At 34.0% G+C, this 24,593-nt stretch overlaps 1 protein-coding gene and 1 pseudogene across 8 annotated transcripts in view; one reads left to right on the plus strand and one right to left on the minus strand.

The window, feature by feature from the left end:
- The window catches only part of LOC132605617 (putative late blight resistance protein homolog R1A-3), a 63,521-nt gene that overhangs the window by 32,964 nt on the left and 5,964 nt on the right, over nt 1-24,593 (minus strand). The window contains exons 2-6 of one of the 8 annotated variants that reach the window (XM_060318779.1): nt 17,597-17,669; nt 16,529-16,587; nt 15,919-16,041; nt 8,042-11,826; nt 7,475-7,736 (exon numbers count right to left, since the gene is read on the minus strand). In XM_060318779.1, coding sequence (XP_060174762.1) covers nt 8,053-11,826; nt 15,919-15,978 — 3,834 coding nt within the window. In that variant the 5' untranslated portion in view covers nt 15,979-16,041; nt 16,529-16,587; nt 17,597-17,669 and the 3' untranslated portion in view covers nt 7,475-7,736; nt 8,042-8,052. Of the gene's footprint in view, nt 1-7,474; nt 7,737-8,041; nt 11,827-15,918; nt 16,042-16,528; nt 16,591-17,596; nt 17,670-24,593 lie in introns of those variants that run through there. The other 7 variants (XM_060318778.1, XM_060318777.1, XM_060318775.1 and 4 more) reach the window with 7 other exon arrangements.
- LOC132605622 (protein TRANSPORT INHIBITOR RESPONSE 1-like) lies at nt 1,198-6,311 on the plus strand (annotated as a pseudogene).

The following is a 24,593-nucleotide window of genomic DNA, read 5'->3' on the forward strand; positions in this document are numbered from 1 at the left end:
TCTTTTCTTCCAGTAAGTTACCTGTCATGTGTTTACTTTTTGAAGCCCTCAGTTAAACTTTTTTTTCGTTGTTTATTTTGCTTTCAAAAGTGACTTACAAAACCTATATGTTGATTGCATATTATATGCATATTTCGTGTATACAATATGTATATTTATACTTAATATATAAAAGCTATACATTTTATTGGCTAATATTCTTTTGAGCGGTACGAAGATGTAATCACCTCAATTTATTGGGGCATGATTCTTCATACCGGTGAAAAAAGTTGTAATCTTTGCAGGTTTGACTAGCCTTTTCTGAGTACTTTAGTCCTTAATGGTGAAAAAAGTTGTAATCTTTGCATCTGGGTGTAAATGTACTTGCTTGTAAGTTGAGGGGTTGAGGAAACTATTTTCCCTTAAAATAGTGAAGTGAAGCTTAAAATTAGGATTTGGGAAATTATCATTATCATAGAAATGCATAAATAGTGGGTGAAACTGATAATTAACTTATTTTAAAGGCTGCCGGCGGAAGAGATCAACCTCAAGGAATAATTAGTAAACCTATCTACATGATTTTGGCATAATTTTTGTCTAATTAACTCCTAATCATATTGACCATTCTCGAAGAGGTTATTAAATTTAATCCTTTTTACTAACGATTTAATGGAAATGTTTGCTGTCAGGTTTTAAATTCGTCAAAGGTGTTAATGGTGGTAGAGGGGAAAAAAAATTTAGCGGTGAAAGAACAAATAGAGGAGAGAGACAAAATGGGTTTGGGGTGGCATGCTATGTGGCATCCACCTCATCAAATGTATCGCCACATAGGATTGGATGTCCACCTTGGGATAAACTTAACGGAGGAGGGGTATATTTGAACCAATAATATAACGGCAAAGGCATATTTGGACATAAAAGTATAGTATATTTGGCCCTTTTCCAATAATACAAGGGTATATTTGGCCCTTTTCCATTTTTTCTACTACATGGAAGAGTGAAGTGCGGGACGACCAAGGGTAGAGCAGTCTTTTAACTCAATCATGAAAGGCCAAAATGGTAAAAATAAATAAAAAGTGTTTAGTTCATTTATCTCATTCCCCATTCTCTCCTCTCTCTGATAAAACCCAAAGGGAAAACAAGAATCCATTGTTTGATCACCATTTTTACTATGAAGAAACCCATCGGCTTTCCTGATTTTAAATTTCTTGTGAGAGATTTTATTTACTTCACTAACATTACATTATTGTTGTAAGCAGCGATTTGAAGAACATTTATTTTTCTTTCAAAACTGACTTATAAAACAAATACACTGATTGTGTATATTATTTATATATTTCGTGTATACAATATGTATATTTATACTTAATATACAAAGGCTATACATTTTGTTGGCTAATATTCTTTTGAGCGGTACGAAAATGTAATCACCTCAATTTATTGGGGCATGATTCTTCATACTGGTGAAAAAAGTTGTAATCTTTGCAGGTTTGACTAGCCTTTTCTGAGTACTGTAGTCCTTAATGGTGAAAAAAGTGGTAATCTTTGCATCTGGGTGTAAATGTACTTGTTTGTAAGTTGAGGGGTTGAGGAAACTATTTTTCTGTGTAGATTTCCCTTTTCTGAGTACTTTAGTCCTCATTGGTGAAAAAAGTCTTAATCTTTGCATGTGGGGTTAACTGTATTTGTTTGTAAGTTGACGGGTTGAGGAAACTTTTAATCTTGGCATTTGGGATTAACTATTTTTCTTTGTAGATTATCTTTCTCTGAGCAAATTGGGTCTTGTTAGAGCATTGTTGTTTGAGTACTTTAGTCCTTAATGGTGAAAAAAGTTTTAATCCTCATTGGTGAAAAAGAGTCTTAATCTTTGCATATGGAGTTAAATGCACTTGTTTGTAATTGAGGGGTTGAGGAAAGTTTTAATCTTTGGATTTGGGGTTAACTGCACTTGTTTGTATTTGTGGGCTTGAGGGAAGTTTTAAACTTTGCATCTGGGGTTAACTATGTTTGTTTGTAATTATGGGGTTGAGGAAAGTTTTAATCTTTGCATCTGGGGTTAACTGTATTTGTTTTGTAATTATGGGGTTGAAGAATTGGTAGTTTTAGTACAACATTGTTGTCTGAGTACTTTAGTTCTTACTGGTGAAAAAAGTTCAAATCTTTGCATCTGCAGTTAACTGTATAGAGGAAGTACTAGTGTGGTTTTAAGCTTATCCATGGCTTGAGGAAATTAGGCTTGAAAGAATGGTTGTTTGTGATGAGTCATTGGAGTTGATTGCTATTTTGTTTGTGATAAGTCATTGGAGTTGGTTGTTAAGGCTTTTAAGAATTTTAAGGTTTTGGTTTTACTGTCTTGTGAAGGTTTTACTACTGATGGACTTACTGCCATTGCTGCCAACTGCTAACTGCTAACTGCAGGTTTGACTAGCATTTTTAGCTATTTTTTACATTGTAGATTATCCTTTTCTTGAACTTTCTTTACAAAAAGACAAAAAAAAAAATGTCAACTTTAGTCCCTCATTCTTGAATTTTAACCCCACATTCTTGAACTTTCTGTACAAAAAAAGAAAACAAAATGTCAACTTTAGCCCCTCTTTATTGTACAATAATGGTAAATTCACTTCCATTAGAAGTACTAGAACACATATTTTCAGACATAACATCAGACAAAGACAGGAACTCAATATCCTTAGTATGTAAATCTTGGTATGAAGCTGAACGTTGTTGTAGGAAAAATGTATTTATAGGAAACTGTTATGCTGTTAATCCATCAATCTTGATCAAAAGATTTCCAGATATTAGATCTATAAACATTAAAGGGAAACCACATTTTGCTGATTTTGATTTAGTACCTGAAGGATGGGGTGCATTTTTTTTATCCATGGGTTGATGAAATGGCTAAAGCATATCCATTTCTTGAGGAAATTAGACTTAAGAGAATGGTTGTTTGTGATGAGTCATTGGAGTTGGTTGCTAAGGCTTTTAAGAATTTTAAAGTCTTGGTTTTACGGACTTGCTGCTAACTGTAGGTTTGATTAGCATTTTTAGCTGTATTTTTCTTTAAAGATTACCCTTTTCTGAGTACTTTAGTCCTTACTGGTGAAAAAAGTTGTAATCTTTGTAGGTTAACTAGTATTCATAGCTATATTTTCCTTTGTAGATTACCCTTTCCTGAGTAGTTTAGTCCTCATTGGTGAAAACAGTTGTAATCTTCGCATTTGGGTGTAACTGTACTTGTTTTTGTCTTCACTAGGATTTGAACCTCATGGTTTTCAATCCACTTCGTTGATCGCTAGGCCACACCTTTGGGTTCCAGGGAGTACCATATACATGTCAATAATTGAATGATGGAGCTACTGTTCCTACCTAAAGTAGCAAAATCACTTAACTTATCATAACCTGGTTACCAACCCTCAACCCCCCTTTGACATCCAAACGATGCTTAAAATTTAACCTTCTTCAGATTTGTATTCTTATGTAACACACAATTTGCTCCAGGAATCTGAGGGAACTTGACTTGGGAGAAAGTGAAGTGGAAGACTTAAGTGGCCATTGGCTTAGTCATTTTCTTGATAGCTGCACATCGCTCGTGTCACTTAACATTGCTTGTTTGGCTTCTGAAGTCAGCTTTTCAGCTTTGGAACGTCTAGTTGCTCACTCGCCTCATCTAAAAAATCTTCGGCTCAATCGTGCTGTGTCCATCGAGAAACTGCCCAAGCTACTTCGCCATGCTTCCCAGTTGGTTGAATTTGGTACCGGGTCCTACTCTGCTGACATACAAGCTGATGTTTCCGAAGTTTTTGTAAACGTATCTCAAGCTTTTTCGGCCTGCAATCAACTCAAAGGCTTGAGTGGGTTTTGGGAAGCCGTGCCAGCCTACTTTCCATCTATATATCCGATCCACTCCCGACTAACCTCTTTGAATTTAAGCTATGCTACCATTCAAATACCTGAACTTGCCAAGCTCATCAGCGACTGCCAGAATTTGCAGCGGTTATGGGTAAGGTTTGCGTGTTTTCGATAGTTTAACTCGATATATTAACTATATTGGTGATGAAATAGATAAAAAATGGTCATGGTTATCATCCTAATATACCTTCTGAGCTGTTGTCTAGTTGTGAAAGCAAAAGTCTCCGAGAGAAGAAAAAATAATCGTAACTTACTCATTGTTATGCTGATTCTGATAACTTGCCAGGGATACATAAACAGGATTTTAAGCCAAAATTGTCCTCGGTTTCTTATTTTCTGGCTTTGGCGCAAAAAAAAAAAATCAAAAAAAGAGACCGAGCTCAGTCAGTTTTATTTTCAAAAACTTTGGACTGAGTTGGTTGGTTTTTCGGTTGGTTTGAAAGTCATCTTCGCTTTGGTTTTATTGACGGTCACCGTTAGTTTTTAAATCCATTATGTTAGTTAGATCAATGGTGCTCCACTTTAACAAACTTAAGGGACTAAAGATGCTCAAGGTTATACTTGAATGACCAAAATAGATCATACTCCCATAGATAAGGGCCAATTTTGGCTAAAAACTCAAACAAACAGTGTAGATAAACTTCTGTCTATACAGAAATAACATAGCTAAACGATTAAAGTCAAGTCAATTCTCTGAATAATTTGCTGGTCAGCCATATGGAGAATAACTTAACATTGAAGCTTAGTGTTGCGTAGTTATCTGGACAAGTTTTTTCAGTTATTTAATTCTTGACTATTGGCATGTTAATCTCTCTGATTTAGATGCTTCCATAAGTTTTTTAAGTTACTTGGAATGTATGTACTGCAGGTGCTAGATTACGTTGAAGATAGCGGTCTTGAAGAGATTGCCAACTCTTGTAAAGAACTTCAAGAGCTTAGGGTTTTTCCTTCCGATCCATTTGCTCTGGGACCGAATGTATCCTTGACTGAGCAAGGTCTTGTAGCTATCTCAGCCGGCTGCCCTAAACTTCAGTCAGTTTTATACTTTTGTCACCAAATGACTAATGCCGCCTTGGTTACTATCGCAAGGAATCGTCCTAATATGATCCGATTTCGTTTGTGTATTATCAAACCTCGAACTCATGATTACTTAACCCTAGAACCGCTTGATTCCTGTTTCGGTGTCATTGTTCAACACTGCAAGGAATTGCGACGATTTTCCGTTTCCGGTCTCCTTACGGATTGTGTGTTCGAGTACATCGGGGCCCATGCTAAGAAGTTAGAGATGCTTTCCTTAGATTTTGCTGGGGATAGCGATCTGGGTCTCCACTACGTGCTCTCTAGTTGTGAAAGCCTCCGTAAGTTGGAAATTAGAGATTGCCTTTTTGGCGACGAGGCTCTGTTGGCTAATGCTGCAAAGCTGGAGACAATGCGATCCCTTTGGATGTCTAATTGTTCGGTAAGTTTTGAAGCATCTAAGCTGCTAGGTCGAAAGTTGCCAGAACTTAATGTTGAAGTCATAGATGAGAGGGGTCATCCGGATACGAGACCGGAAAGTTGCCCGTTGAGAAACTTTACATATACAGGACAGTGTCGGGCCGGAGGTTTGACACTCCTGGTTTTGTTTGGATAATCGATGAAGATGAAGCTTTGACTAGATATAGCAACGGGAATTGCTCGGTGGCTTCTGCTTAGGAAGACTTCAGGTATTAGTTCTATGTTAATCTTTCTCCCGCATTTATGATAAGTTGGTATCTCTTTCTACTTAGACTTTTGTGAATAATGGTGATAAAAATAGTGCACTTATTGTGATTTTATAGTATATTTCAGGTGTTATATAGTTGAGAAGATCATTGGAAGAAACCAAGTGAAAAACAAGTCAAAAGATTGAAGAAAATGATCATCTGGCTAGGATTCGACCCCGACTCATAGTTGGGTTAACTATATTGTTGGCGATCATGTACACTTTCTCACTTTGAGGAGTAGATTTGGACGTCATTAATTTACTCGCTTGAGCCTTGTGTAGTTGCAGTGCTGGTTATGGTGGGATTGAAGGTCATGTGCTATCAATTTTACCCTTTGTCGAGCGACTTCACAGCTCAATTTTACCCTTTGTCGAGCGACTTCACAGCTATTAGTTACGATTAAAGAGTAAACTCTCTGTGTTGTGCTGTATCGGTAAAGACTAGTGTAGATGTTCAATTGTGTATGCTATTTGTAGACATTTTGTATCATTATGCATCTGTTTAACTTTCTCTAGTGACTTGTTCTTCTGGTGAAATGGTGTTGTCCACGTACCTCTGGACTAGTGGTCATGTATGGTTGTACTTCAGTTGTAATTTGAAGATCAGTGTGAACCAAACCATTAAAGTGAGAACATTCTCAAGTGCATTTCATGACTTTGCTATCTGGAATTGCGATCATATGTGGTTATTTTAGTTGTAATTTGAAGAATAATGTGAACCAAACCATTAAATTGAGAACATTCTCAAGTGCATTTCATGACTTTGCTACATGATGCAAATGGAATTCCATTTGTTAAACTTTTAGTATCTGCTAGTTGTAGGCTCTTGTTAAGAAGGTGTTTCGGTGTTCTAATATTCTTTGTTCTCTATCTATAAAATGGCCTTAATATACTATAGAGTTTAAGTTTTGTGAGTGAAAATTTGAAAAATATTGAAATACTTCTAAAATTTATTTCTTTGAATTTCAAATTCTACATTTCAAGTTTGAAGTTGAAATTATGAGTTGGTTTGATAAACAAACATTTATTTGAAATAATCACCAAATATTTCAGACTTTATTCATGGCCAACCGGCTCTGTAATGGGGTGGAGACTTCGACCCAAGTTTGTTACGGATGCTTGAGAAGCCTACATCAAAAATAGGAGAGGGAGCTATGGACAGCTTAATAATCAATTTACAATCTTTCACTTCAAAAGCTAGCATTTGTGATTAAAGTTGGGACTTCATATCAACTTATACAGTGAGGGAGGTCCGTACAATCTATGGATTCACGTAAATTCTGTCACTTTGTCCCAACTCTGTATATGTATTAAGATGTCGACTAATAGAAATATTTGATTTAAATATTAACTTGAGATTGTTATGTGATCTCATAAACTTTAAATTCCAAATTCACTTCCATTGACAGCTTATAAGCGGTCTACTACATCTAATGTGGTAGTGCTTTTTAAGTGGAAGTTAGAGGAGTTTGTGTCTAAGATCTAGAGATTGAAAGAGAAAATGAAAGTTGTAGGTGGTGGGAATGTTGAATTTTTCACTTTTTTCCAGATTTTTTTCACTTTATTTCTAAATTAACGTTTGGCCATAAAAATTCCAAATACAACTTGGAAAAATACCTAAAACGCTTTTTTTACTTTTTTCACTTTCAATTCATTCAAATAATCAAATATTCTTGCAAAACTATAACAAAACACAATTCCATCTTCAACTCCAACTTTCAAATTCCAAAAAAATAACTGAAAAATATTTGATTTTCATGGCCAAACGCCTATTTATTATTGGTGTGTATGCAAAAGGAAAAAACTAAGGACAGATTGAAAACAACATAGCAACAACAAAAATAAAGTAACAAAATACTGCTACTGTAAGAAAAACAAAGGCATCAATCAATGTATCTGCTCAATTTGTCTGTTACGTAACATATGATATGCAAAAAATTCAAGCCAAGCCAAAGAAGAGAGGAGAGTATACAAGAACAACAGTTTGAAAGAACAAATCTTGAAAGAACAAGAGTAGTTGTTATTAACTATAGGCACATAGAAATTGACCAAAAGTCCTGTATTCTGAGGACTTATCTTTAGCCTCTTAAGCTGCTACTGTCCTCTGCAAAGAAAAATTAAACTGGTCAAATAATTGGAAAAAGAAATAAAAAAAGTTACTCTATTTAATGTGGAATCTGTTTCTTTTAGTATGTACAAAAAAGACCGACGCCTTTCCATAATTGAAAATAACTTAATTTAAATTTCTCATTTTACCCTTAATAACACTCTTTTATAGCCACATAAATGACATGGCATGGTTAAAACTAGAAGTTCCAACACTATTCCTTCATTTTTGAAACTCGGTGCCCAGTAAAATTCCACCACATAACGTGAAATGAAGTAGGTAATAAGTTTGTCTATACTCACATGTTTAAAATCTATTTAAATAACGGGATATTATTCCAGTCAAGGATCTGAAGCTCGTCCCCTCCCCTCATATCTTCAGCATATTGCTTAATCTTCAGAGCGGACTCTTCAAGTTGAGGGCTCCTTGCAAGTTTGATAATTTTCAATGAATAAATATCCCCAAAAGTAGACGGAATCTCCTCAAGCTTATCACATCCCCGCAGTTCTAATTTCTCAAGCACAGGAAAGGATTCCTCTCCAAACTCCCACTTAGCAAGAGTCACATATTTCAATTTCAAACATTTGAGTTTCTCAAAGGTGTCTTCCTCCCCCATGTTCCATTCTTCCCCCTGGATGATTGTGTTCGCAAGGTACAACTCTTCAAGGTTGGGCAGTCTCGCTATTGTTGATAGTGAATCAGATGTCAGAGGAAATTTCTTCAACACCAATTTTTTCAAATTCGAAGGGAAGTGAAAATCCCACGGCCCATTTGTTGCTACAGAGGGCCCACTGTCATTTCTGTTTGAACTTTCAAATTTTACCCAGAGGTAATCTAGTTCATTTGGGAAATCCAATTTTGGGAACCAATATCGCTCTGTTGAACAATCCCATGATTCCTTGAGATAAAATACTAGGATTTGAAGATTGGGAAACCTTTTGAAAATATCCTCTGTTTCTTTTGAATAAGAAAGCTTGAGTTCCTTTAATATTCTCAAGTTCTCTAACTTTGAGTCCTCTGCTATCAGTATTGGTTCATTTGTATCCAAATCAAAGAATGAACTATCTCCTATGCTCAGCAATCGCAACTTTACAAGATTCCAAATTGTTGGTAGTAGTACCAAGGGTGGTCCTTCATTTTCCACAAGCAGAGTTTCCAGATTACAGAGGTTTGAAAAAGATGCAGGTAGAGATTTAACTTTTGTCCCAATGTTTAAGTACCTCAAATGATTCAACATGCATATTTCATTCAGCAAAGAATCATTCACCTTGATAAAAGAGCTATGCAGGTCCAACACTCTAAGAAGCCTCAAGTGTCCTAGGTGACATATATCAGAAAGACGGCCATCCATCTTGTCTCCTTTTATCTCCAAAGAATAGAGGTGTCTACCAGAATGCCTTTTCTTTTTTGAACTGAACAGGACAAAATTGTTAATCCCAAACAACTTCTTAGCATAATCAATTTTCAATTTACGTGGCATCAAATCTGAAGAATATGATGGAGCACTTGAACTTATCTGGTCAAACAACTTTTCCTCTTTTGCTTTTATCAAACAAAAGTCATGCACAAGATCATGAAGTTGGAAAGTCGGGAAAGCACCTACCTCATTGAAAAAAATTACCAAGCTACTGGAAATTAAATTATCTAAATAAACCTCCATCACTTCTTCCACACTCTTCATCTCTGTTTGTTCCACAAGTCCTTCGGCACGCCATAAATCTTTCAAATAAAGGATATTAACTGTTGTGTCCTTCCGCCAACTTGCAAGGTAAAGAAAGCACGACTTAAGGGGATCTGCTAAATGGTTATAACTTAATTCTATAACCTTCATCACTTCCACTTCATTGTTGAAAATAAAGGAACTCAAATTATTTCGAACTTCAAGCCACACAGTTTTCTTCTTTTCCTTCCCTGCAATGACTCCAACAATCAGATCAGCCACCAAAGGAAGCCCTTCACAATTTTGGGCAATTTCCTTTCCAACATTTAATAGTTCATCAGGGCAACTCTCTTTTCCAAATGCCCTTTTCTCTAATAACTCCCAACTTTCTTCTAGTTTTAGCAATCGAAGGTTAAGGGGATCACTGTTGCGTTTTCCATGCAAAGCCACTTTCTTTTCTCGAGTCGTCAAAATAACTCTACTTCCTTTTTGAAACTCAGGAAAAGGTCTCGTTAATGCATCCCATGCTGTAGTATCCCACAAGTCATCTAAGACTATAAGGTACCTCTTTCCAAATAGTTGTCTCCGTAGCTTGTCGGCAACATCAATATCCTCACTGATTTTCAAATCGGAGCCAGTAACTTGATTAAAAAGTTTCTGCCACAACTTTTTCTCGTCATATTCTTGTTCGACTGTGCACCATGCACGACGGTCGAAATGACTACAAACTGATTTATCATGGTATACTTTGTACGCCAAAGTAGTTTTACCCGAACCCGGCATACCAGTGATCGAAATGACATCTAGATCAGCCGGTCCACTGGTGAGCTTCTTAATTATCCAGTTTGTCTCCTCCTCAAAACCTACAATTATTTTATCAGTTGTCAAGGACTTGCTTTTGGCTGGCTTGTTGGGAGAGTTTGCAACAGTGAGGCCCCTGGACTTGGGAATCTTCTCATGTAAATTGGAGACCTCTTCTTTGATCAGGTTAATCTTCTCTATGGCATTGGGAAGCGAGAAAATAAGATGTAAGAGACCATTATCTCTGACAATAATTGAATCAATGACATTTTTTGCCTCATATGCCACATCTAGAACACGTTCCCAGAGATCTTTATATAAATCTGGCTCAGCATTCACGACGAAAGATCTTACGGATTCTAGGCCTTCTTTCACCATTCCAATTTCTTCCTTTATCAAAGCAACTGAATAAGCATTGGATTCTAGCAAGTCATTTAAGTGTCTGTGTAGCAAATGCATGAAGAGCAGTCCATCACTCATGGGGAAGCAACATTGAGATGAGTCTGGGTCTTTCAAGTAAACACGTTTGAAATCTTTCTTGAGGAGTTCAATATTTTCAAGAAAGTTTAGAGTTGCACGGTTTGTTTCATCGGTACTCTCTTTATTTCTTGATTTCTCTGCTAAGTCACGAACAACAGTTGAAACCTTCCTGGTAAGTGCCACAACACGTGCCAAAAGATCAAATGATCTGTCATGTTTGATAAAGTCCTTGGGCATATCAGTAATAATAATCAATAGGAACTCCATCATGACATGAATGTTTCGATCCCCTGAAGTGCCAGGGGTAATAACATTTACCATGTGCTCTTGTAGATGAATCAAAAATTCTCTAAGAATGTCTGGAGAGGTTTCTAGAAGCTGGTTAATGAAGCGTCCAACTTCTGATGATGTCAAAGCTTTCAAATTCGTAAAACATATGTGCATGACCTCCAATTCAATTGGAATAATCTTCATGAGTAGATGTGCTAGCTCGAAGAGTCGAGAGTATCCGTTAATCTGATCATCCTCATCTAGCTCAGAGAGTTGAGAGTCTTCATCAGTCTGATCATCCCAAAGGAAAAGTCCTACTCTCTCAGCCATTAGTTGAAACTGAGGTAAGACATAGTCAACAATCTCATGTTCAATGCAGCCATTCACTATCAACCCATGAAAATCTCTTATGTTACGACATACATTCTGAAGAATCTCATATTCAGTCACTAATGGATGAATATGTTCAGCACGATACATCGATAGATGATGGAGATTCAGGAGGAGGAAGTTCAACTGATCCTCGGTCATTGTGGCACTTGATTTAGAATGATGATGTGTGCTGATACAATCATCCATATTATCGGTAAGGCTAGGAAGGACATGATGCATGGTGTATTCACACCCGAAGATGTCAACAACATCCAAAATTGATTGAAGCAGATTATCAACCTCTTGTCTTCTGGCAGTCATAATATCTTCAAACTGCTCAAAATCAGAATACGAAAGCTGGACATATATACAAATAAATGCCAGCTCCGATTTCAGCTTTTCAACTCGATCCAGGAGAAGAAATATTGGATATTCTTCATTTTTTAACCTCTCCAGGAAATCCAACACATTGAGGACGTCCTTGCGAAGAGCAGAAAATGACACCTGCCAAGAGACCAAATTAATTTCATATCAAATTTTCATAGCCACATATCTACATTACAATATTTTACTCTGTACAGGCAACTACATAGCTTTAAAAGATAGCCATAGAGGATTCTTCGAAATAGCCTACCGGATATAAGCTAAATGTTCGGCCTGCAGTCATAACTTATTACTTCACAAAACAAGAATGTGTAAGAAAGATTGTTAATTCTTTATGTATGTGTTCTTAGCGTTTGAGCAACTGATTTCCCTCCCTCCAAATATGTTTAACTGTGGCGTTGCTAGCTTCAAGCAAATACTTACAATCTTCAATAATAGCCCTAAGAGGATGGCCTTGCTAGGTACTGTATGTCCTCATCTACGATAAGCTTAACAACAAGTAGGCAAGCAATGTATAAATACAATACTTTAGGTGCTAACTACGAAAATAAATATTTAAGAAGGATTACTAAGAACGAAGTATATATACATTATGTAACACAGCACAAGGAAATGTGTCAGTGTAGATATTAAGCCTTTCTTGTTTGTCTATCTTGCCACACATGCATCTAATAAGTTTTTTTTTCCTTTTCTATTTAATAGGTTACTGGTCACGTGCACATGTATTTTGTGTGAATTTGAATAGCTATCCTATAGGAATATCTTATGAAAATTGATGTTATCTATGTGACCTACTACTTCATCTAAAATTATTGGATACTTTGTTAAATACTTTTATCTTTTAAAAAAAAAAATCAAACAACACAAGTTAAACGATGGGAAAAGGTCCAAACATATCCATGTACGATACAGTTTAGAGCAAATATACGCTTCGTCAAAAGGTGGCCTATTTACACAAATGGCTTGAATATGCCCTTTTCAGCTAAGGGAAGTGAAATAGTCGATTGTAAAATTATTTTTCTGATTTTTTGTTGAAACAAAAGCTACGTGGATTTAATTAAAGGGAAAATGGCCAGATTTACTCCTTTACTTTGGAAAGTTGTCCACATTTAACCTTCATTTTACTATCCAAACAAAAGCAACTTAAACACAGTATTGCTAAGTTTTAGAATATTATTCGTCATTAATACATAAAAATAATGAACATATAAATATATACTTATATGAGATATCTCAAGTAATATTGCAAGGCATATATAATAAAAGAACTTATTCTAAAAATATAAAATTCTATTAAATTAAACAACTGGGCTAATAAATCCAAAATAAATCCCAACCTCTAAATGTGTCTTACAATATTACTTGCGTGTGTGCTTATATCAATGAATATAAAATTTTAAAATCATGTAATATTACTTAATAGTTTATGTTAGACATGCAATTGTCGTATCATCTAGAAAATATTTTAGAATTCGATATTGTGTTAAAAGATATAATGATAGCAGTTATTGAAAACTTATATATCTATTGTATTTTTATTTAATGTGCATTACTTTTATTTGTATTTTATGCAAATAGATAGATAGATTTTTTTTTTGAGGGGATTTTTCTTTTTTCTTCTGTTTTGAATAGAAATTGTACAATTTGGTTTGGCCTTGGGTTATAGAAGAATCCCAAAACTTAAAGTGACGATCTTGTTATTAAGTTTGCCCAATGAGACTTATCTTTTTTTTTTTTTTTAGATATCTCGCAAATAAGCGTAGAATAATAAATAAAAACAAACTAATAATTAAGCAATTTTTAAGGAAATGACTTCTATACAAATAGTTCTAATTGATTTTGAAAGCCCTAAAATTTGAATACTTATTTCAAATAGGAAAGATTTGATGACTAAAATTTAAGTTGATTTCAAAGTTCTAAATATTAGAAAAAATAGTTAAATTATTATTTTGTTAAGTGTGAAATCAATTTTTAAAGGGTTAAAAGGCGAACAACATTTCACTAAGGGTCTATTGAAATGCAAGGCAAGGCTGCCTAAAATAGACCCTCGTGGCCCGATCCTTTTCTGGACCCACGCATAGCCGGAACTTAATGCACCGCACTACCCTTTTTTGACATTTCGCTAATGGCTTTCGTGCCTTTAGTATAGTAAAGGTGTATATTTATATGTTCATTACTTTTATGTATTAAAAAATGATAGATAATATTCTAAAATTAAGTATTATTGCTAATTATGATGAATTGGATCCTAAATAAATTTAACTATTGATTAATTTTTTAAATATTTTTGCTAAGAATTTATAGCTGTCACATCATTAAATAAGTACGGAAAATTATATTTCTAGCTAAAATGACTATGGAAGCTAACTAGGCAAAGTCGAGTGACTTTTAAAAGATAAAACAAAGTTAAGTGATCATGGGTGAAATTAATCCGAGAATTTATGCACGGTATTACCGTCCACTCATAGGAACTCCTATCAATTCTTTAGTTATTTAATTTAATCGATTCTTTATTTAGTTTTGTAATTTTATTTATTAATTCATTCAACTTGATTCTTTTATTTGGGTTTAGATAGTTAGGAAAAATTCTACTAAAAGAAGCTACTTTTTAGGGAAAAGGGTCAAATATACCCCTCTACTTTAATTTATTAGTCAATTTTTTCCTCCATTAGCGAAAGTGGTCAAATATACCCCTCCCGTTAATAAAGTGTACACCTGTACCCTTAAGTGGATGGAAATCTTCAATTCAGCTAAAATTAACCATTTAATTAAAAATACCCATGCCCCAAAAGTTGACCCGCCCCCGACCCATCAACAAATAATTTCACCCCACCCCAATTCAGAACTATTTTTGTCCACTCTGTTAATATGCCCCTAAACTTAACGAAATGGCTCATATACGCCACTCATAAAATGAAAGATTTAGATAATGTCACGTGGCAAAATCTGATAATAATAGAATTCTGTTAGTGAATAATGGTATATATGACCCAAAATTGGTAACGGTTGTGGCATTTTTGAGCCAAACTATGAACGAGTGACATGAATGAATCTACTATAAGTTGCAAAGTTGAGTGTTATATTTGCACCTTTCCCCGTTAGAAGTTAACATCAACTCAATGTTTTGAATGGCATGATAGTCTACTCCAGGAATGCATTTTCGTTGCAGTTGGATTTTTTAAAGGAAATTAAAATAATTGTTGACATGTTATTTTTCGATGCCGAAAATTTGACATTTGGGTGAATTATACTTTCTGGGTAATTAACACATAGTTCAGTGACTTTAGTGATTAAAAAATAAATTTATACTGATACAACACATAATGTTTAGTGAAGTTCATGAGACAAAAAATAGTTTTTATAATTTTACTAATACATAAGTAATGTTCAATGATCACAGGTGAAATTAACCCCGAGAGTTTATGCTCAGTATTACCTTCCACCAATAGGAACTCCTATCAATTAGTTAGTTATTTAATTTAATCGATTCTTTACATAGTTCTGTAATTTAATTTATTAATTCATTCAACTTGAATCTAATTTGGGTTTAGACGGTTCGGTGAAAATTCTACTAAAAGCAGTTATTCATGATCCATGTGGGATAGACTTTGGAATAATAAGTTGATTGAATTATCATTCTGTCAGGGAAATTCTACTCTAATTTGTTTTGTATTTTGATTAGTTTTAGGTTGACTTCACATTGACTTTGTATTTACAGCTTAAATCCTTCCTTGCCTCTAAACTTATAAATTAAAAGAAACTCATTGTTAAGTAATTTTTTAAATCTAAGATATATAAAGAATAATAATAAAAAAAGAATCTAGATATATGTATGTCACATGAATAACAATGGTAATGGAAATGTTCTTTTTCTTGAAAAAAAAGGATGTTTACAAAATTAATTGAACAAAAGAATTATATCATAAAAAACAAATTAGTTAAATCATATTTTTGTATGAGGTTAAGAAGTTATTATAAAAATTAAAATAAGAGAGGCAAGGATAACCACAAAGGAAGTGTAACGAAATTAAATTTGAGAGAAACCAACTTTTGTTGATACAAAGCAAACATAAATGACTTTAGTAGGGAACTTTCTACAGTTGGATGACCATTTTAAGTTATTCACTTGGGTATTTAATATGAGTTCACGATTGTTTAGGGTGTACCGTTTACACTTAATATTTATGTACGAAACTCGCAAAACAATAATACCTCAAAGTTGTTCGCTTCTCCTTGTTCTCTTGCTCCTTCATTTTCTTGTCCTCTTTCCATGACTGTAATTTTTCAATGTTGAAGTAACTTTTCCTTCTTCCCTTCCTTTCAAATGCTCAGGATCTGATGTATAAAAAGTAGATAATAACTTTATCAGGTGAAAGAAGAGGAAGAAGGGAGAGAAAATGACAAATATGGTTTCTTATCTTTGTTAGTAGGTTCAAAATGATCCCTTAAGTATTAATTAAGTAGTTTGGTTTATTAAGTTTATCAAAAGTGAACATTTTTTATCTCTGTTAAATATTTATCAAACTCTGATTATTAAATTTAACTGCAATTATGAGGAAAAATAAAGATAACCCACAACACCAGAATTTTCCCGTTAAAATTCTAGAAATTGCAACATAAATATATATACCATACACAAAAAAAAAAAAAAAAAAACAGAAATTGTGCCTCATTGAAATAGACGAAAAATAATATCAATTCAAAATCTATACTTCCAAATGTGAGTTGACGCTATTTTTTTTTTCCATTTTCACAGTTGATTAAATTTAACAATCAGAGTTTGTTAAATATCTGACGAAGATCAAAACTCAAAAGTGCTCACCTTTGACAAACTTAAAGAACCAAAATTGTTCAAAGTCATACTCAAGCAGTATTTTGAACCTACTAGCAAAGATAAGAAACTATCTTTGTCATTTTCTCGAAGAAGGAAGAACACAAAGAAACTGAAGAAAGAAGCATAAAAAGTCATGGCAGGAAACATTTTTGCAGATATAACCACACATAAAAAGTCTGTTTTTTGGATTTACTATTCCACCTTATAGCTTTGAAATTCTTCTGTCTTTCTTTCTAACAAAACCAAATCTTCCCTTAGTAAGTCTCGTCTTCAAACCATTTTTTTTTTTTTGTATTTCTTAAAGGAAAAAGGTGTGAATATACTCTCTAACTTTGCGATTTAGAGCAGAAAGACCACTCATTAAAAAAGTGGTGCATATATATTTCTGTCGTTGCATAAATTGTGCAAATATACCCTTTCGCTGATGGATTTTTTAAGAAATCATTTAGCTTATTTTTTTAATTAAAAAAATGTCACCTAGCTTTAAAAAAGGCTTAATGCATATGCGACCCCCTAAATTTGTCATTTTTTTTCCATTTTGGCACCTCAACTAAGTGTTGTTCCTATTGAACCTCTAAACTCGTCCTCAAGTGTGTCTATCAAACCCCCTAATCTGGTTTTTATTAGAATCAAAAATTACATTGGGGAAATGAAGGTGGAGTAATATTGGAGATTTTTTTAAAAAAAACGAATCAGACAACCCACTAGAAAAAAAATTATCTCGTGGCTTTAAAAAAATAAATCTACTAAGAAAAAATTGGTAGACTTATATTTTAAAGTCACGTACTTTTTTAGTTAAAAAAATAAGCTAATTTTTTTTTTAAATCTGCCAGCGAAAAGGGTAATTTTCCACCGTTTGTGTAACAACAGCGGTATATATGCACTATTTGTGTAATGGCAGGAGTATATTTACAAAAAATTTTAAGGAGTGTTATATCTGCTTTAAATCGCAAAGTTGAAGAGTATATTTGCCATTTGTTAAATATCCTTAATAGATCAGAGAACCAAAAATTAAATAAACTATTAGAGACTAATTAAGAGCATGAGTTGACTAACCCTTTTACTTGATGAAAATTCTGAGAATACCCTTTGCTTGCTTTGTTATTGATCCAACAGGAAGCTCAAAATTCTGGAATTAAAACAGAATACCAAATCATTGTCTGGTTTAGAGTTTATAAAAAGACCAAAAGGACTTCTTTTAAATATATGCCAAGTAGTAATTAAAAAAGGAATAGAAGTACTCCAATATGAGTTTCAAATTCTGTGTAATAAGAATATATTATTACTCACCTCATTTCAATTTGTTGTCTTACTTTTCTTTTTAGTTTTATTAAAATAACATGTCACTTCCTATATTTAGTAGTAAGTCTCTACCCCCAACATCCTATATTGGTATATTTAAGACCACGAGATGTAAAAGATATTTTAATGCATTACACACATCTTTAGTTTAAGATCACTAAATTCAAAAGCCTTATTTATTTTCTTTCAAACTAAGCCAAACAAATTGAAACGGGAGGAGTATTTAACAATACGTAGTGAGTCTAATTTGGTAAACTAAATAATATTAGTGCGAAAAAACATATCACGTGCTATAACTGATTAAAATATACTAATTTCATAAAAAAAATTATATTATCAGTATAGATAAATTGAAGGATCTGTAACTTAGTGCGCGCTGCCAAAAATCTAAAAGGAAAATGAAAAGAAAGTTAATCAAGATTTCTCATGGGAACAATACTCTGCTCACTTTATATTATTTCCACTGTTTCATTTTGTTTGAAACCATTTTCATTATTAGCCCATACATACAGATAATAATGACACTCTTATCAGGGAAAAAGCTCAAATATACCATCGAACTATCAGAAAAGGCTCATTCATGTCATTCGTTAATAGTTGGGCTCAAAAATGCCACAGCCGTTACCATTTTGGGTTATATATGTCATCACTCATTGATAGAACTCTACTACTACCATTTTGAGCCTGAAAAATGTGGATTCTAGCCGCATAGGGCCCTTATTGAGAAACCCTTCTATCACCACATAATTCTATTCCCAAAAACTTGCTCATTTACCATTACTTTCAAGACATAGCTATATTTGATGCTTCTATTTGTGAGTGATCAAGGGACCTAGATCGGTTGTAATATTATGCTGTCTGACTCTATATATGTCTCTAGTTTTAAGACTCTTAACTGGCTGTATATATGCTTAGTCTTACCTGTTTCTATGACTTATTAGTATCATTTTATTGAAAACAATAAAAATAGTCCCTTAAATATACTTTGAGCAGTTTTGATCTTTTAAGTTTGCTAAAAGCAAGCTGTTTTGATATTCATTAAATGTTTTACAAACTCTGGCTGTTAAATTCAACGGTAACTGTGAGAAAAGAAGATTTGACAGGAACTTAAACTTGGAGGTGTAGTTTTTGCGGTCTCTACTATTTTTTGGTCTATTGTTGGTGTTTTTCGTTAAATCTTTTTTTTTTTTCCATATTTCCCCTTAGATCTAACAGTCAGAGTTTGTTAGATTTGAAGAAGTCCGAAAGTGCTCACTTTTAAAAAATATAAAGGATTAAAATTAGTCAGAAGTATATTTAAGAGATAATTTCATACCTCCTCCAAACACAAGGGATCTTTTTTATCATTTTCTCTACCCACACCCATCATGTTATTATGCTTAAATAGTCAACAAAATCAAAAGGAAAATATTTCTTGTTATATCCTTGAGTAATGACGAAAAATGAAATCCCTCAGTAGATTTCCACTAGAAGATAGAGAAAAATAAAAGCAACAACATACCCAGTGTAATCCCACAAGTTCGGTCTAGAGGGTAGGATGTACGCAGGATTTACCTCTACCTTTGAGGGGGTAGAGAGGTTGTTTCCGATAAACCCTAATGGAATTTGGAATTAAAATTAGGTTGGTTTAATTAAACGATGTGGACATCTAATTAGAGGCCACTTGTCCTATCTGGTATTGTAAAACAGGTGTCAATGAAAAATGGCATGAATGAGCCTTTTTGGTAATGACAATAGCATAAATGAGTCATTTTGATAACTGTGATGGCATAAATGAGCCAAATTATTGACGAGTGGCATAAATGAATTATCTTTTATAATTCAATGATATATTTGAGCTTTTTCTATAAAATTTATAACACATTTTATGATGATATTATAAATAATGATGTTAAATTAATAGTACAAAATAAAGCAAAAAAGAAAGTGGAGTAGGTATGCTGTCACTGCTTACTTGTACATGTGATATTATTTTAAAAAAAGAAATGGCCCACACTTGAACGGTTCTGAGCCATAAGGCTCGTGATCCACATCCGAACCTTCATGCATTATGTTTAAGAGTTGAAGGTAGGATTTAAAGTTTATAAGTTTGAAATTCTAGTTGTTTAAAATTTTTGGTTTTAAATTTATAATTTTTACATATTTAATAAAGTTTTTTAATAAAAATATAAAGTTTGGACCAGTTGCTGTTATTGTTGTATATTGTCAAGACAAGAGACGCGCAAATATTTTCACAATTGATTAAGAAGACCAAGATGATAAAAAGACTTGAGAAGTCAATGAATTGTATTTTAATATTACCAATGAACTGTCAATCTACATCTAGACCTATAAAAATAGTTGGCTGAAAAAGTATAGTTGAAAGAAGAATCAAATAGCTAGATCTATAAAAATTAAAAAATTAAAAATAGCTAGATCTGGATTTACAATTCCAACATTATTAAAAAACAATTCATTAAATTATTAATTCTGCTGTTTTGTGTGGATGCTTTTAGATGCCCATGTGCAGATTGTTGGATACATTTTAATGTCTGGGGAAGTTTATACATTTTTAATGTCTGTTTATTCAACTCTTAAAACTTCAGTAGCTCTTCATTTCTTTCCTCTACTTTCTAATAATAAAATCCGACTTTCACTGTGTCTCTTTTTGGCATCGACAAGATAAAGATTTAGACTTAATAAGTTTGAAGTAGTACGACTTAACAATTTTAAGATCCAATATGAATGCAATTACAGCTACTAGAGGAAATTAGATCCTTCACAAGTACTTTTCTCTCCAACTAATTAAAGAGGGTAATTTAATGCATAAAATTCATGAGATATGTTCAAAAAAGCAATTCCACAAAGGAACCTCAGTCAACATATATATATATTTCGATTCCTACTTCATGCGATATATATATTATATGAAATACGAGTGAACAACTTAGAATGGTCATCCAAACTTCCTGCTAATTAAAGTCACTTATGTTTGTTTCGTATCAACAAAGTCACTCAAATTAAACTAATTTATCTGTAAAGTCATTGCTACAAAAAAGCTAACAGGATAATTACATAAAACTCCCCTCAAGTTTGATTTCGTAACACTTGCTTTCTTTGTGGTTATGCTTGTGTCTCTTATTTTAATTTCTTTTGCAATAATTTTTTAACCTAATTATGATTAATATAAGAAAATATGATTTAACTAATTTGTCCTTTATGATGTATTCTTTTGTTCAATTAATTTTGTTCAAGAGAAGAGACGTATGAATAATTTTCGCAATTGATTAAGAATTGTATTTTAATACTACCAAAGAACTGTCAGTCTAGATCTAGACTTTTAATCAATGAATTGTGTTTTTTACCCCTAAGCTTTTCGCTCCCACAATCACTCAATTGCGGCACCTTAATATTCAGGATATCCTGTGAATGAACTATAATTTTCTTATTTGGTAAGATTGTATAAGGGTTGTGGAAGTCTTGATAGTTTTCACCAATTATGGGATTATCATGTTTATAAGAAAATACTATTGAGACCGGTATATTGAGATGTGACCGGACCAGTTTGTCCGGTGACGTTGGTGAAAAAACCCTACGTCGGTGAACAAATCGTATTCTAGTCTAATTGTAATAGTTTTGGTCTATTTATGAATTGTAATTATGGTAATATAGGATGTATAGTTCTATTAAAGGGTTACCTTATTAATTTAAGGAGGTGACTTACTTGTATATAAGAGATCATTATGATGAATACAAAGCTAAAAGAATTCTCCCATTATTTTTGTCTCTCACAAATTCTCATCCTCGTCTCTATTTTAACAAATACAACTTAAGAAATTCAAATTGAATATTGAAACAACATTTCAACTTCAAATCAACCTGATTTCAGATCATATCCAAACAAGCCCTTAGGGCCAACAAAATGTTCGAACAGTCATGTGCTCAATGCCCTTTTATACCACATCGATGACAAATTTTGAAATCTTTATTGATCTCCTATTTATAATTATCACTATGATGACGATTAAAATTTCGTCCCTTGCCGAGCTAATGGCCACGGCAATAATTATATTATTTTCTTTCGAATTTTTCATTTGCTATAATATTCATTTCGAGGAATGGACCAGATTAATGGGACCGGCTTTCATAAATTTTCATTAAAAGTCCATTATCTTGCTTAGCTACAAGAAGGCACAAGATTGACTTATGCTATTAATACTTCAGGAGCAAATTCAAGTCATGAGATAACGAGAATATTTCTCTTAACTGCCGTATTTTTCCAGTTCTAATCACACTTTTGGAATGGTAATTCTTACGTGTAGTCACTAGTCATCTTGTAATTAGGTGATCTAATGCAAAAGTTGTTTAATACTCTATATGTATAAAAGTTAACCTCTTAAATATAATAAAATATAAATATGGAAGTTCTAGGAAATTAAACATAAATTTTCTCTCAACGGAATATGAGAAAAAGAAACCAATTGAAGGTAAGCATAATACATAAAAAAGCCCTCAAACTTGGCCTCAGTTAGCAAGTATGCCCTCCAACTTTGGGTGTGCACAAGTAGGTGTTAAAGTCGTACTACATCAGTCTCATTCTAACTTGACTAAGTCTGATAACATCACTCTAATTGTAATTCGACCATGTCGGCTGTAGCTATTTTTTAGCTTAAGTTGTTATTTTGTTGCAGGTATTATTTCCTAGTTTCAAGTAGTTGGTGGAATCAAAAAGCTCAATAACCAGAATTACAATACATGGGCAACGTGTATAGTGTCCTATATGCAAGGCCAAGACCTTTGGGAAGTTGTCAGCGGAAGTGAAGTTACACAACCAAAGGCAGAGAATACAAATGGAACTTTGCGGAAGTGGAAGATCACAGCAGGCAAACCATTGTTTGCTCTCAAAACAACAATCGACGAAGATGTGTTGGAGCATATTCGTGATGCTAAAACGCCAAAAGAACTGCAGGACATACTTGCTGCGCCTTTCTCAAAGAAGAATGACGCAAGGCTGCAACTTTTGGGGAACGAACTATTATCAACCGATCAACTTGATATGACGATTGCCCAATACTTCCCCAAAATTAAGAAGATATGCCGTGAAATTTCAGATTTAGATTCAACAGCTCCAATTGGGGAAACCAGGGTAAAAAGAATTATTATCCATGGTTTGAGGCCTGAATACAGAGGGTTTGTTGCTGCCCTACAAGGATGGCCAAATCAACCATCACTTGTTGAGCTTGAAAATTTGCTTGCTGGTCCAGAAGCCATGGCAAAGCAAATGGCAGGAGCTTCGGTGAAGAATGAAGAAGAAGCAGTCTACACCAACAAAAGCAAGAATGTCAAGCAACATACCGCTGGTGGATCTAAGAAGAGCAATTTTCACAGAGATGGAAATTCTCCTTCAAAGGGAGCTTGGAGGAATCACGGGAACAATAAAAGATTTGAAGGTAAGTGTTACAATTGTGGGAAGAAGTCATATGGAAAAAGGCTGCTGGTTCAATAAGAAGTCTGTGGAAAGTAATGCTGCGACCTCAAATTCAAATGAGAAAAGCGAAGATGTATGGGACGCTGAAGCATTTTTTGCTATAGAAGAGGAGGATTTAGCACTCACAGCAAAAATATCCAAATCAATTGATCATGAGAATGACTGGATCATTGATTCGGGTTCTGCAAATCACATGACGGGTGATAAACAAAAGAACTTGACAGCGTACAAAGGAAGTCGGGTTGTGGTGACAGCCAATCATTCAAGGTTACCGATAGCTCATATTGGTAAGACGGCAGTTTCTCTTCAACAAGGTGACAACCAGATGTCACTTCATAATGTCTATCATGTTCCCAGTATGAAGAAAAACTTGCTTTCAGTGTCACAATCAACAAAATCTGGAAACTATGTTTTGTTTGGTCCTCATGATGTGAAGGTTTATCGGGATCTCAAGAAATTAGAAAATCCAATTATGATGGGGCGTAGATCAGAGTCCATTTATGTGATGTCTGCAGAGTCTGCATATGTAGAAAAGACGAAAAAGAATGAGAACGCAGATTTGTGGCAAATGCGACTGGTTCACGTGAGTTATTCCAAGCTAAGTATGATGATGAAAAAGTCGCTGATCAAGGGTCTTCCTCAACTTGAAGTACGAACAGACACCATTTGTGTTGGATGCCAATACGGTAAAGCGCATCAGTTGCCATTTGAAGAGTCCAAATTTAAAGCTAATGAACCATTACGATTAGTACACTTTGATGTGTTTGGACCGGTCAAGCAATTATCAATTGGTGAAATGAAGTATATGGTGACCTTTATTGATGATTTCTCCAGGTATGTTTGGGTTTTCTTTATGAAAGAAAAATCTGATTCTTTTTCTAAGTTTAAAGAGTTTAAAGAAAAAGTTGAGGGATAAGTGGGCAAGAAAATTGGTTGTCTACGACAGATAACGGAGGGGAATACAGCTTAATTGAGTTCTCTCAGTACATAAGAGAATGCGGAATTCGTCATCAATATACTTGCGCCTACACACTGCAACAAAAAGGCGTCGCGGAGAGGAAGAATAGGCATTTGGCAGAAATTTGTCGTACTATGTTACATGCCAACAATGTCCCAGGAGGATTTTGGGCAGAAGCAATGAGGACTGCAGCATTTGTCATCAACAGACTTCCTCAACAAAGGTTAAGTTTTCTTTCACCCCTTGAGAAGTTGTGGAATATGAAAGCTAACATCAGCTATTTGTGAGTATTTGGATGTGTCTGTTATGTTTTGATACCAGATCAT

The sequence above is a fragment of the Lycium barbarum genome, chromosome 8 (assembly GCF_019175385.1).
Source record: "Lycium barbarum isolate Lr01 chromosome 8, ASM1917538v2, whole genome shotgun sequence".
Taxonomy (NCBI): Eukaryota; Viridiplantae; Streptophyta; class Magnoliopsida; order Solanales; family Solanaceae; genus Lycium; species Lycium barbarum.